The following is a 14,478-nucleotide window of genomic DNA, read 5'->3' on the forward strand; positions in this document are numbered from 1 at the left end:
TTTGATAGTCCAGACCTCATGGTTGAGAAGAAATGAAGTATGTCTCTCTGATTCTGAAATCCTGACATCAGGACAAGATCCCCTCCTTGGACAACAAATATTTCATTTCAACAGACTGACCTGAATTCATCAGTAAGGCACACAGTCTGCCATATTTAAAGGATATTGTTATATATTTTATTGTTAACCAAACAGGCAGCACAAATAAGAAACTGGGTCATTCAATCTGGACAAACAACTTTATTTCTGGTAATGCATCTATACACTGTACATTCAGTCACTGTAGTATATAAGCAGAGCTATTTTCAAACATAATCTCATAAAGTCCTTTACTTTACAATATAGTCCGTGTCGTGAGAGAAGAGGAAGGGTGTTGCTGAAGGAGGGATGAGGAAAAAGGCGTGAAAGGATGAGGGAAACAAGGAGGATAGATGAAGAAGCTAAGCTTTTTTTCATACTGTATATGTGGCATTAATGAATGGAAAAGCTTACATTTACCTCTTACATAAAAATAGTTCTAGAATTGTAAGGTTTGTATAGTATTAGCAGCAGCACAGGGCTAAAAAGATACATGAGGATGAGGGGGAAACAATCTGCAAGGTGGCGTAGTCGTGTGTGACCCATACGGTAGGCCTGCTATCTGATACTCAACATACTGTTAAAAATATATATGAACTGGTGAAAAAAGTCATTCAATATAAAGACTCTACAGTAAAAAAAAAAGAAAAAGAAATGGATTAAAATGTGTATGTAGGGAATAGTCTCTTACGCACTGCTGTTCAGTTAAAACACAAATCAAATTTTTAAAAAACCCAAACAAAAAAAACAAGACAGCTATTGTAAGAAAAGATTTCTTTTTGAAAAAGGAAACACCATGTACATATATTATACAATATTATAAATGAAAAAAATATTTACATTTGTAAATTCTTATTCAAATCTTCACACTGGCTAGTTATTTGTCTATTAATATGGACTGTTATTGCTGCTTTACTGTCCATTATTTAGCAAAACGGTTGTCCTTTAGAAAACAAGACGCTGTTAAACTGCTTTTTTACGTTTTGCGTGGGAGAGTGAAGAGCCGATGTCGTTATTGTCTCCCTTCTTTTGTAGAAAACCATGAGTAAAGTAAACTACACATAGGCTATCAACTCTTTTGAGTGTAAAAACAACTACAAAATGTACCAATTGTAGGTCTGCCAAAGTCGCAGACGCAGTGTCGATCTCTGAGCAACATCAATAATGTTAGGTAAGAAAAGGGCTTTTAACGTAATGCCCTCTTTATTATCCTCGACAGTCTCTATATACAACCCAAAGTAACAATTCGCCGAAGCAAGTGGCTTTTCAAGATCTTCTATAAAAATTGTTTGAACATGCATATCATTGATTTCAGATGAAGAAAATAAAGCACTCATTCAGGGAAAAACAATCCTCAAGCTTCTAGCATTTGTTCAACACAAAGTTTGTAAACTGGTTGGTTTTAAGAATACTGATAAAAAGAGCTGCTGAGCGAGGGAGGGGCTTTTAATTTGAAACCTGCAAACAGGAAGTTGATGAGAGGCCCAGCCCCGACAGCTTTGTCATCAGTTTTCCTACTCTGGAAACCTTTGGCCCATGTCCAGGCACTTAAGGTTGTCCAGCATTGCATCAACTTTTTTTTTTCTTCTTCTTCTTCTTCTTCTTTTTTTTTGTCGTCTTTTGTTTTTTTTGCAAGTGTGAAGTTTGTTTTTCTTAAGAGCAATATACTGTGTGTTGTTTTTTTTTATTACCTTTTTCATCTTCTAAATAAGACAAATTGCTTTAAATTGCATAACACAATAAAACCTTTACATGTACAGCATCAATGCCCAATAACTGACTATATGTATGGCAAACTCAAATTTCATGCATAAAGAAAATATGAGTTTTCAATTGGAAAAAAAAGTGAACATAACAGACAAGCAATAAAATATCTCCACGTTTAAAAACAACATCAACAACCAAAAAGGAAATGTAGCATTTAACACAATGTACATTGTGATTGCATTGTACCCACTGTGTGACGGCCTCCAGAATAAAATCGGATTTTATTCTTCCAACATGTGACGCATGCTGTTAATTAAGTTTTGCCAAATTGTTTGGGAGTCGTAACCGGGTGCTCGAGCGACATTTGTGTCAATAATATTACAAAAGCGGGAGAAACTTTCCAACAATCCCAGACTGCATCAGCAAGCAACAGGCAGAGCCTTCTTTTCTTTCCGTTTATTTACAAGACTTTGCCTTTAAGGAAACAGAACAACAGTATTATCAACAAAATGCTTACTGGATTTATATGGTAGCAGTCATGTATACGATGATGTTTTCAAAGTAAGATTGAAGACAATAGTGGGAGTACAATGCATTATAACAGTATCTCGTTATGACAAAGTGCGATTCATTATTGTAAAGTCAAAAGAAACAAAACATACATTTATATTTACATACCTTAATTTAATTAAAATGAACATTTTGCGGTTCTTGCCAAGGGCGCCCCATCCAGCCCACTATGATGTCATAGATGATGGTGTCTGATGTCAGTTGGAGTAAAAAAACATGCCGGCTTTCATCACTCGAGCGTTACAAGACCAGAAAACAAGGCCCCGCTCACATCTGGAGTATTTTATCTTTACAAGATACACACTTCAGGGTTTTGACCCAAATGCTTAAAATATCAAACGGCAACCAGTGTGTGACTTAGTGGAGCAACACTGAGACTGTCGGATATTGGTATCGATCATCCAAAACAAGTGCTCTCTAGAAAGGTGCCTTTAACACAGCATGTTTTTATTTCCAATTCCCAACCCAGAGAAAAATATCAGCCCAAATACAAGCCCACCCACTGCTCGGAGAAATATATGATTTTAAAAAACAACAATGGGAGGAAAAGACGGGTCGCTTGAACTTTGAACTCAATGCTTTCCCCCTCAGTGGACTGGGATGGCTTCCTGAAAAAAACCCGACAAAACCACGGTGGCACTGTGGGAAGTTCATTTGCTTGTTTTGTTCATCTTCTGATTCATTTCTATCTTTTATATTTTTCAAACTTCAATAGCACAGAGAGATAAAGAAACTGTCCTTTCTGTCTTTACATTTCGCTATGTAGTCTCTTAAATAGCTTAGAATGTCTTCCAAATCCTCCATTATCTTCGTCATGGCAAGGGACGGTGGCAGAGACTTTTTGGGGAAGTGTGGGCTGAGCGTGAGTCCCCGCCTTCCTGGACGCACCTCTGTAACACCTCTCAACATCTGTAAAACTCCAATATAATATGATCATCTCTCAGCATTTATTATCACAGACGTCTGTCCCAAAGTCTCACCTCATTTTCTTGTCAGGCACAATCACATGTTGTGCTGCTTTTCTTTCATTCGTGTAGTTCTGTGAGTTTGGAAGGTGCGAGTCAGTGCTTGATTTAGAAACACCTGTTTCCTTGATGCAGCATTGTACTTTGCCATTTCCAGTCCAAGGAAACCGCTCACTTGACTTTTCATGGATGAGGAGACAGGTCCTTGTTTCTTCTCTCTGATCGAGAGTCTTTCATCATTGCGTTCTGGAGGGCGAGCGGGATGGACAGTGGTGCGATGTGGCCGGCTGGTGGCTGGGTGTGTTTATGGTCTGATTTGGGCAGAGGATGTTAGGGATTGTGGTGATGGGGGGGGCTGGGCAAATGGTTGGCGGCGAGGTTGGCTGCTGGATTAGTTGTCGGCTGGCGTGTCCTTGGGCGCCCCCTCCTTGTCACTGTGGGATTTGGGCCAGAGTTGATGCTGTAGCTCTTTCACCACCCTCTCCAGGTGCTCCCTGGCCTCCCGCTCATGCAGCAGGTCGGCTCGGAGCTGCTCGCGGTCCGTCTCGGCGTGCTGCAGTTTCATCTGGAGGTCCTCGATCTGGAAAACACATGGCAGGAAGCAGATGTGACTACACGTCATGGTGCAACCATTGATCATGATACCTATTCTTAACTGAGCTGTTTACATAGACTGCTGCTTACGCGGCTATTTCATATGCATGTTTACACGATGTGGCCCCATCACCCTGTTCTAGACACCAATGTTCCAACTCCAGCCCTTAACTACCTTTTAGATCCCAAATGTAAAGGGGAATATTCCCCATCTTTTATGTGGATGGTAAATGTAGTCGATTGAAGCAATAAATTCCTCATTGTGCCTTATTGACCTAGAAAGAGCTCTCCTGCTGCAAAATCTGTTGCTCTTCCTGCGTCCAGCACCATCATTTGACGAGACGGTGAAGTAGTTGGAAGCGAGGAAGAACTACAGGCTGTTTTAACTTGGCTTTCTAGCCTCCACCTCTGGGTATCCAGGGGTACACGGCTGAAGAATTGCAGCGGAGAAAAGCCGAGGTTGCGGCGGCTGCATTAGCCGTGCGAGAGGATTTGTCCGGGGCCCCTCCGGGCGTCATAAACTTGTGCTATTTAGGCTTAAACCTCACCGTATAATGCGTGAAACAAGACGTTGGATACATTCTAATATGTCTGATAAGTGAATTTCTGAATTGCCAAATAAATGATCAAAGACTGAAACAGGTTCCAGGAATTCCATGGCAACAATGAAACCCAGAATGCAATCCTGTGATCACAATATGATCACTTTACTCTTGTTTTAATGGCAACCTGGTAGCAGTCCCTCATTCTTTGGTACTTGCTGTCATTTCCCTTTTCCCAATTGGTTTAGCTGAATGAGCTGAAGGATCGTCTCAGATCCCCTGTTGAGCAGGGTGAGGGGAGCGGCTCCTAATTAACAAGTGAGAGCAGCTTGGTGCATTTCCCCTCTTGGCCAATCAGGGTGGTGCCCTTTCTTTAGGGCTGAAGAGAGGTAGGGAACTGCACTCCCAAGGCATTCTGGTCCTTTGCCTTAATGTAGACCTCTTTTCAGCAGTCTTTTTAAGCCCTTCGAGACTTCTTGGCTGTCTTAACTCTTCTGATTGAGGGGGATTTTGAGCATCCTAATATGAAACCTAGCTGGAGTGAAGCATAAAGAGGCATTTTTTCATATGTAAATAATTCCATATTAAGTGGTTGGGAACTGCTTCTCTGGCAGATATTTTGGGAATGGGTACGGCCACGAGCTGGTGAACAAACCTTACGTTTCAGCAATCTGGATGTTTCCAGTAAAATGATCTTGCTGCAGTGGCAGATCGGCTTCCTAATTTTAGTTTATTTGATTTGAGTCAAAATGACTGCTCTCAGAAACCTCGTCATGAAATAAGAGTTCCTAGATTTTGCTGATATTTCAACACAGTCTCTTGTATCAAGCTGACGTTTAGAAACAGGTGGTCTCTTTAGGAATGTGGCGTTTGAGAGCACAAAGATACCGCTGAGAGCCTCAGCTCTCTCTTCCTGTCCTGAGCCAAGGCTGCACGTCGCAATTGAATTGAACGTCTTAATGACGGCCTTCCAAAGACGGCCGCGGTCTCTGCAGAGGAGGTATGCAGACGCAGCTTGAGAGCGTAACCTCCCTCTTGTTTTGTCTAATCTGCATTTCCCATGGTGCCTGAGGGAAGTCAATGTCTCTTCCTGTTTCCTTTCAGGGGGGGGAGGGGGGGGTGTATCCTTCGTCTGTGCACTTGAGGCTACACCCATTTATTTTTGAGTGGGGAAGAGGAAACGTCTCTTTTTCCCTTGCCTTCTCCTTCGCTGACCTTGAGAGTATTTGAGACAGTAAAACTTTGAAACACTGCAATTACTCTGAGGGTGTTGACATAATGGTCTAGACAATCTGCACATTAGACATCTGTCTACATTCAGTTCAACCCATGCACCATGTCCCTTAAACGAATCATCAAGTGCGTATAAAAGTTTCATCTCATCTTCATTACTTTATTATTGAATCGACAGATTCTTTGGACAGCGACGTGCGAGCTGACTGACCTGTGCCGAGTACTTTGCACGAAGACGCCCGGCCTCGCAGCCTTTATCGCACACTCTCAGCTGCCGGGCCTGCTCCAGCTCCCGCTTCAGGCGGACCCGCGACTCGTTGGCTTCCTTCATCTTCTTCTCGCTCTCGGCTCGCAGGCGCTCAATTTCCTTCCTCAGGTTTCGCTTTGCCTCGGTCGCCTCCCGCAGTTTCTCCTTCTTGGCCACCCTCAAGAACTCCAGCTCCTGGGAAGAAGAGATTGCAGATTGTCTCTCTGGGGTTTATACAATGAGTATGCAACTAATCACTTAGGAAATTAGCTTTATTCCTTCTTTTATTTTTTACATAATTTGATTGAATTATTGAGAAAATTCAGTGTCCCCCGATGCTGAAGCCACCAATGTGAATGCCGGTGGATGTGTGTCACATGGCTGTTTTGCTTTGTTTCTGGGCTGTTGACACCCGAGAGCTGTACCGTGTTACAGGAGGCTGCAGTGTCCATGTCAGTGTTTACATTGAGCCATGTCAGGGGTTAGGGCAAAGCGTGGGCTGACAGAAGTGAGGCTTCCTTCCTCTGAATCACTGGAAGAACATGTGCGTGTGTGTGCGTGTGTGTGGCACATCCACAGCCTTCTCATGAGAACTTAGCAGTACAAACGTGTCTGTTATCAAGCTTTGTTGGTCCTACAAAAAAGTGCAAATCCCCATCACACCCTTTACACATCAGAGGCTTTACATATGCACTCGTTCAACGCCATCAGGGTTAGTTCAGCTAATCACAGCAGGGACTCCACCAGTGCTTTTTTAAAGTCAGACTGCTTTTGGTTCAGCCTGTAGGTCGGTTGGATGTATGTTGCCTCGCCTCTGAACACTGATGGAAAGTGAAAGTGGAATGCCGTCCATTTGGAATTGCCTTTTCTCAGTTTAGGAGGCATTTTATGCCGCTCACCCACACAGACTCCTTCGTCGGCATTTTCTTGTTCTCGGTCCAAGACCAAAAATAAAAATGGAAGTCTGGCCTTTCCCTTTGCAGCAACATCCGCTCTCATTGTTATCACTTGCCAACTCACGCTAAGCTTTGCTGACAGTGATAATGACTTTCAAATCCACTTCTGCATTTTGATGCCTAAGCTCAAGTAATTTGTGCCAACTTTGAAAACTTTCTGTCTCGTCTGATTTGAAGAACGCAGGGAGAAGCTTAAAGTTTGTTATGAGCTGCCAGCTAGGGCTGGGAAATCCCTGTTTCTCAGCCAACAGAGATACAAAGCACGGTGCATTCACTACAATGAAGTCACATACTATGTGTGTGTAGCACATCAGTGTGAGAATAGAGAGACTTTATCACCGGGGTGGCCTTAAATGACACAGAGGGGGGTTTAGGGGAAGCAGTTTGCTCCTATATAAGGTATGAACATTTCAAATGCATTCCAAATCCCTTCATAGTTTTCTTGGGAGAGCTGTTTTAAAAACGTCTGGGCTGAATGCAAGTCAGGTCTCAAAAGTTTATGTTCAACCAAAGATTCAATTCAATAAAGACGAGTCCAAGTCAAGCCTAAAATAAAGTCTCAAGTTAATCAAGAAAACAATTCCAAGCAAAGTCCAGACGAGTCCAAGTCCATCACAAATACTTCATACTTAATACTTTCCCTTCAACTGTTAAAATGACAGCGCTACACGATGACAGCGTTATTCTTTCAAATCTGAATAGTGTTCATATTTTTATTTTCCAAAAGCTGAGTCATTTTGATATGCAGAGATGTCTCCGAATCCATGACGTAACTTGAATAAAGGTTTAAGTGTCAAACCAGTTCAGAGGAAGTTGATGACCTGATGAGAGTACAGGTTTCAGTCTACAGCGCTGTGGCTCTCTGGCTTTAGAGTTGTTGGAGGTTGTATTCCAGTCTTTGTGCTGAGCCGGACTAAACACGTCTCAGTTCTATCTGTTTACTGAATGCACACATTTCAAACTGTTGTCAATTGACACGGGGAAAGATGAGGGACGAACATATTTCTGATACACGTCGTATATGAGCGAAGCCCTACCTGCTGGAGGCTGCGTTTGGCCTGCAAGGCCGATCCCAACTTCTCCTCCTGCTTCACCCTCATCCTAACAATCTCGTGCAGAAACTTCTCCTTTGACTCTTTGGAGTCCAGTCCGCTGTCCAGAGCCTGCCTCAGGCTCTCCAGCTCTGACTCCAGTCCCAGCTCTGACGGGGTCACGGCGGGGGCGGCGGGTGCGGCTGCCGGTGCGGTGCCCTCGACCGACATGACGGTGCAGATGGGCCCTTGGACACCGGGCGAGCTCAGGTCCTTGGCTGAGCTGCTGGAGGAGGTGAAGGATGGTGACGACAGGGAGGACAGGGACGAAGTGACTGTTGGGAGAGACCAGAGTAAGAGAGAGGAATGAACTGACATCTTTCCGGTGGTCAGGACTCTAATCTGGCTGAGCCCCATAACAAAAAAACATCTAGTTGATGGTATTGAGTTTTTTGCTTACATTCGTCGCGGCTCTCCACTTCGATCTCCACCTCAGAGTCCCTGTCGTCCTGAGGCACCAGTGGTGCCGGTGGCTTGCTGGCAGCTGAGGACGGAGGGCAGGGGGCCTCTGGCCCCGGAGGCTGGAGGTCCTCTGTGGCTCTCCTCTTGCGAGGCCTGGAGTTGGCACCCTCGCCTGGGGGTTCGCCCCCACTTGGATGGGAGGTGCTGGGTACCGACGGGGACATGGGATCCACCTTCCCCAGGGCCAGTGGTGCCAGGGCGACATTGGGGGCCACAGCTTTCTCCATGCTCTTGTAGTTGTAGAAGCTAAAAAGACACCAGACACTTTAACTTTATGTCTCTTGATGGTTATGTACAATAACATAAATCAAGGTTACTTCATTAAGAACAGCTGAGTTGTGCCAGTACCAGATGGTATGGTCTGATTTGAGCTGCCTGAGCCAACCAGGGAAGAGAAACATTCTAATAAAGTGCCTGCAGCTCTTTCCTCCCACTTCATGAGAAACTGGGCAGATCAAGAGTGAAATGGTGCAGCCTGCACTGGCAGCGCCGTGCCAAGTGGGTGTCCACAGCATGAGTGTGTGTGAATGGTGGAGTGTGGGAGGCTGTGGCATAGTCAGACTTGACCCCTCTGACACCAGCCCACCCAGACAAGTGAGAGAGCATGCTGGGAGCTCATCAGATCCAGCTGAACAAAACAGCTTCTCTCAAGTCCAGATATTACATTGTTTGTGATCTATGAGCAGCTCGGCCCATTGTGGACCCGGTTGTCCAACGCCGTGCTGGGCTCACCTGTCTCTCAGCAGGGCCAGGGGGTGACTGGATGGTTCCTTGTCACCAGCAGAGACGTGGGGGGACCAGGGTCTGAAAGCTGAAGGCCTCTGTCTGGGCTGAATGCAGTTAAGCCCCTGAAAAAATGACAGTGATAGTACTTTAAATCACAAGAAATTGCATTCAGTAATGATAGAGCCAGGGCTCTCAGTAACAGTTGTGTTCGGGATGGATATGGCTTTACATGTTGGGATGCTATTGCCCATATGATACCTGACTCTGACAAACATTAACATGCTTTTTTACAAATTACTTTTTCCTTTAACAAAAGAAGCAACATCTCTAAATCTATTTCTAAAAAAGTAAAATTAGATGACAGCAATTTATATCAGGGAAACATTTTATCTAAGAATATGTTAACAATATTACGAATCTAATAAGACATTTATGCTTACTTTACAGTACCTGACAGCTCTGATACTTTGTGCAACATACACCATGTGGGGAACTGTTGAGGGTTTGATACCAAGCCCTTTTTATTTATATTTTTAATTTTTTAAATTTGGGTAAGCAAGCATCTCCAAATTGATTACATTTAATATAATGTTGGTATAAACTTTTCTTGAATTCGTTTTTAATTGTGCAACAGAGCTCTGCTTAATCTTACATCTGGATTTACCCATTTTAAACCTAGTTCTGCTGAAGTCTGATTAGAACTACCCTTAGACTAAGGCTACATCCACACTAATATGTTTTCGTTTTAAAACAGAGTTTTAAAACCAAATCGTCTCCGTCCACACGGCATTTCAGCATCATTTTCGAAATGATCTCCGTCTAGACTACAACGCCTGAAAATGAATATCACGTGACTATTCACGTACACTGGGCATGATGGTGGGTGCCAGTGTAAACAGGAAGTAGATTGGTTGCTAAGTTTAAAAAAATACGACGAGTACGAGTAATATACATGTAATAAAGTAGTCAGTAATAAGGAAAGTTAGTGCTTGGTACTTCTCTACCTCTATGAACTCAAACAGACACATTTCGTGGAAAGTTTTTGAAGTTTTATTTTTCAGACTTAGTTACAGCGCTGCGGGTCTATCTCTCTCTCTCTCTCTCACACATCAAATTGACTTTAATATTAACACTTACACATAAAGGTTTATTAGATTATGGGTCCATAAATGTGGTCAACACACGTGTCACTCGTTCCCTCTCGGTTTCATTGTTTCTGTTCTCACTCGTAGCTCTGCTGGTGGCTGAAGTCTCTGTCGTACTGGACAGCAATTCATGTTTTGTTCCTTTATAGTTAGTGTGTGGACTTCACAATAGTTGGGCGGAACAAAATTAGCATTAATAAGAAAAGGAAAGTCCTCCGTTTTGTGACCGTCCTCCTCAAAGTCTCTAACGTGACTTCAGACGGCCGCTCCGTAGGTCTGATAACGCCGCTGGTCACGCCGCTCACTAATCGCTCCAATAACAGCTGCTTCCTCCATAATAATGCAGACTTTAACTGGACAACAGCTGCTAGTAAAGACAACAAGGTCAGCAACGCCTGTAATCAGTTGTCCATGTTGAATTAACCTGGTAGTCGATCGGTAATCAAGGCTGTTTGTGAGCTTCCGGGAAAGGGTCACGTGATAGAGGTGTGACGAATCAGGGAAGGACACGTCATGACTGCTAAGAACCAATCAAGTAGCCAATGCCGGTGTGGGCGTCATCGTTTCCAAACGTATTCGTTTACGATCGTCCACACGAAGAGGCAACCCCGGAGTTTTCAAACGTATCCGCCCTCGGGAGCGTAATGTGGCCGCTCAGTGTAAACGTAGCAGAAGATATGTGTTTTCAAATGGAAACGTAGTAGTGTGGACATGGCCTCAGTTGATCCTTGTTGGTGTAACCCAGCCTTAGAAATGTTTTGTTCACAGAACTGCTTTTCTACCTTGGGTATGGTCCAGAAAAGCAAAATTAGACAGTAGAATATTTCAAGGGCTTATTCGTGATAAAGAGTCACTTATTAGTGTCACAAAGTGCTTTAGGTTGCAGTTCTTTTCATGGAGACCATTCCATTGATTGAAAGGGTGTGAATATACCACGGTAAGTAATCGTGCTGTAGAGACTAGAGTGAGTGTGTGACTGGAGAGGGGTCAGTATGAAGATTAATAGTTGAAGACATTCTAAGTATACCTCCATTGGAACCATATCTCCAGTGTACATTTTTTGGGGAATATTGATCTTCACAGGGGACATCCATCATACTGTGTTACTTCTATCCGTCTCAGTAAGTGAATCTGCGGGGCTCGTGGCATCTACAGTTACCCCCTTTGCTAGCATGGCTTGCCAAATCTAAATTTAAGAGCTACCCTCATCCGAAAACTTCTATATAATATTACATGACACCTCATCTCATGCACCATGCATCATCATTATCTTCATCATCATCACCATCTCCCCCTCCGAGCTTCGTAACACCAACCTTATTGGAGGCGGACAGGGACTGGAGCCAGTCGTGCTGCTTCTCTTTGTCCGCCAGCAGGACTTGCGATGGAAAGTCGTCATATTTGGACTTTTTGATCGGGATGGGATTGGAGGTCTGGAAGAGAAGGAGGGAAAGTGGTTTTAAGAAACTGGTTGTATTTCATTCAGGGAGACATTTTGGAATCATCACCAAAGAAATTATGTGTACATTTAAGTTATGATGAGGACTACAATCAGTTAACAGATATATGTACTGAATAGCTGTACTACTTCAAAAAGGTTTGAATGTGCAAACACACCCAAATTGATTTTTTTTTACTAGTGATGTGAATGCACAGGTTGTCTTAACAGCTGGCTAAGGGCTGTCTCACTATAATGTCAGTGAACTGAGAATGCACCCGATAGTGTCAGCCAGGCCAATAACTGTGTGTGCGTGTGACTGTGTGTGTGTGTGTGTGTGTGTGTGTGTGTGTAAGGATGTCTGATGCGGGAGTGCCAGCAGAGGTGTCTGATAGCTGGAAGTAGGAGTGTGTGTTTAAATGTAGGTGTTTTTTTCGACTTTGACACACACAATCCAATACAGCTAAGTGTGTTTGCTCATGGGCAGCCAAGAGAGGAGGTTAGAGGTGACTGGGGCAGTGTGTGTGTGTGTGTGTGTGTGTGTGTGTGTCTATCACACACAGATACATCCATACAGACAAACAAGTAAGGGTTTGTCTCTCGTCCCCCGTTAGGCTGGCTTCTTAGTTATGACCTCAGCCTCTCCAAGCTGTGGCTGTCACTAGCTGCCACACGCACACACTGACACACAAACGAAGAGCAATAGAGTGCTGCAAGATGACGTATTTTTGTACGCCAACCAGTGTGTTGGTATCGCACTGGTTCCCTCGACAAAAAGCCATTGGGATTTTTCAATTACTTTTTTAATGTTTCTGATACTTAGAAGTTTTGTTCAGCGAGATCTTCACAAATGAACACCGCTTTCATGATTTCTGAAGCGTGAATACAATCAGACAATAAAAAGCTAACAGACTTCACCTTGGTCACGTAAGCCAGCACTAAGCTAAAGGAGGACTCGTGTTCTCGTGATGACCTTTAGGTGTCTCATTTAGACACTCGTTAGCAGCCGCCTTTTTTAAGACACGTAAAAACTTCTAAATTCACAGGAGGGGTATTTACTGACATATTTTATATACCGTAGAACACAACGGTAAACTCTCTTAAGCTTGTGTTAAACACAGACCTTATTTCAGACGTCTAACCAAAGACCCATTGACTTCAAGAGGAGAGAACTCATTTGCGGGTTTTAGGACTCATCCCTGCACTCTATTCCGATGCATTATTGATTGAACACAGGACATGAATTATCCAACTTTGAGTCCTACTACTTTGTATGGGTCTTAAGTGGGCGGTAATGCAGAATATAAATCAAATCGTTTTTTTACCGACTACTGAAACAAAGTTATTCTTCTTCTTACATCAGTAGGTGTTTCGTCGTGGAATTATTCTCTGCATGTTCTTCACTCTTTCTTAGGTCATGTGTTGAAGTGGAGGTCACATATCTGGGCTGGCTCTGTCAAACCAACAGTATTTCTAGAGGGGATGTATTCACTCACTTATAACTGGTACACTTAGTGGTGGTTTGTCTCTGAGGATCTCCCCCAGGAATCAACAGCGTGCAGCAAGCAAACACACATATACACACACACACTCCATCTCCTGCGTGGTGTCAACAGGTGGTCATTTGTAATGGGGTTAGATACTGTTGGCAGTGTGTCATGCTATGCCACATGCGTAATCAGAGCTGCTCTCACAGGAAAGTAGCATGGCTAGACGAACAAATACCGCTGAGGTCTGCCGATGTGGCAGCTGTCCTCATTCCAGCAACACAGCCCTGATGTACAACCCCATGACTTTCAATGCCTTTCCAGAACGACACCTGAGGGCTTCCATGACCAAGAACGTTATTTTCTGTCTGCTCCGGTAGAACAACTCCAGACGATGTAAGAAAGAGCTATGTGTTAAAGCCTGATCTCAGAGCAATGATGAATTATGTCCATTGCAAACCCCTTAATTATTGGATGTATTATCAAGTAAAAACGTCACAGTATAGCAGCCGGGATTTGCCAATCCAGTGAGATATTAACTGAATTTGACGAAAAATGTATTGGATTAGAATCACGGGCGTTTTAAATTGCTGATTTCATGGCGAGTTGACACGCATTAATAGGACAGCGGCGTAGCCCTGACGAGTTAACTCAAAGCGTGTCAAGATAAAAAAAGGTGGCAAGTTGAAATTTTCATGGTGGCCCGAGATGAGTCATCCTCTGCGAACATTTAATACCAAAATGAATGCAAATTCATCCAATCGCTGCTAAAACATTTCAGTCTGGACCAAAGTGGTGGAGCAACCAACTGACTGATATAGCCATCACTAGAGCAGTACTGGTAGTGTAATAGCAAAATAATGGTTCAAAAAATCACAACACAAGACACCCCCAAAAATCCCAGATAAATGACATGTATCTATATTTCACTGGTCACAACGCATTGTTTGCATTGTGTCATCCACAGTGTGTAGCTAAGGAGTCACTAAGATGTCTGTGCACTTTAAGGTAAAAAAGCTTCTATTTATAATAAGAAGATTTATTTGAATAGTGTTATCTAGTAAAAAGACAGACGCTACAGTAGAACAGAGTCCTGACTGTGGCTGATAGCTTGTGGGTTATCGAGAGATGAAGAGATATGTCCTACATATCGGGGCCAGAGGCAAGAGGCTAGTGCCTGTAGTTCAGTCCACACACACACACACACACACACACACACACACACACACACACACAC

The 14,478-nt window shown here is 43.4% G+C and overlaps 1 protein-coding gene across 1 annotated transcript in view; it reads right to left on the minus strand.

Moving 5' to 3' along the window:
• Positions 1-220: 220 nt before the first annotated feature.
• skia (v-ski avian sarcoma viral oncogene homolog a) overlaps positions 221-14,478 on the minus strand; it is a 73,010-nt gene continuing 58,752 nt past the window's right edge. Inside the window, exons 2-7 of the mRNA XM_031876751.1 lie at positions 11,633-11,749; positions 9,178-9,293; positions 8,384-8,691; positions 7,930-8,258; positions 5,901-6,131; positions 221-3,900 (exon numbers count right to left, since the gene is read on the minus strand). Coding sequence (XP_031732611.1) covers positions 3,712-3,900; positions 5,901-6,131; positions 7,930-8,258; positions 8,384-8,691; positions 9,178-9,293; positions 11,633-11,749 — 1,290 coding nt within the window. The 3' untranslated portion in view covers positions 221-3,711. The remainder of the gene's footprint in view (positions 3,901-5,900; positions 6,132-7,929; positions 8,259-8,383; positions 8,692-9,177; positions 9,294-11,632; positions 11,750-14,478) is intronic.

The sequence above is a fragment of the Anarrhichthys ocellatus genome, unplaced genomic scaffold (assembly GCF_004355925.1).
Source record: "Anarrhichthys ocellatus isolate YVR2014 unplaced genomic scaffold, GSC_Weel_1.0 scaffold114, whole genome shotgun sequence".
Lineage (NCBI taxonomy): Eukaryota > Metazoa > Chordata > Actinopteri > Perciformes > Anarhichadidae > Anarrhichthys > Anarrhichthys ocellatus.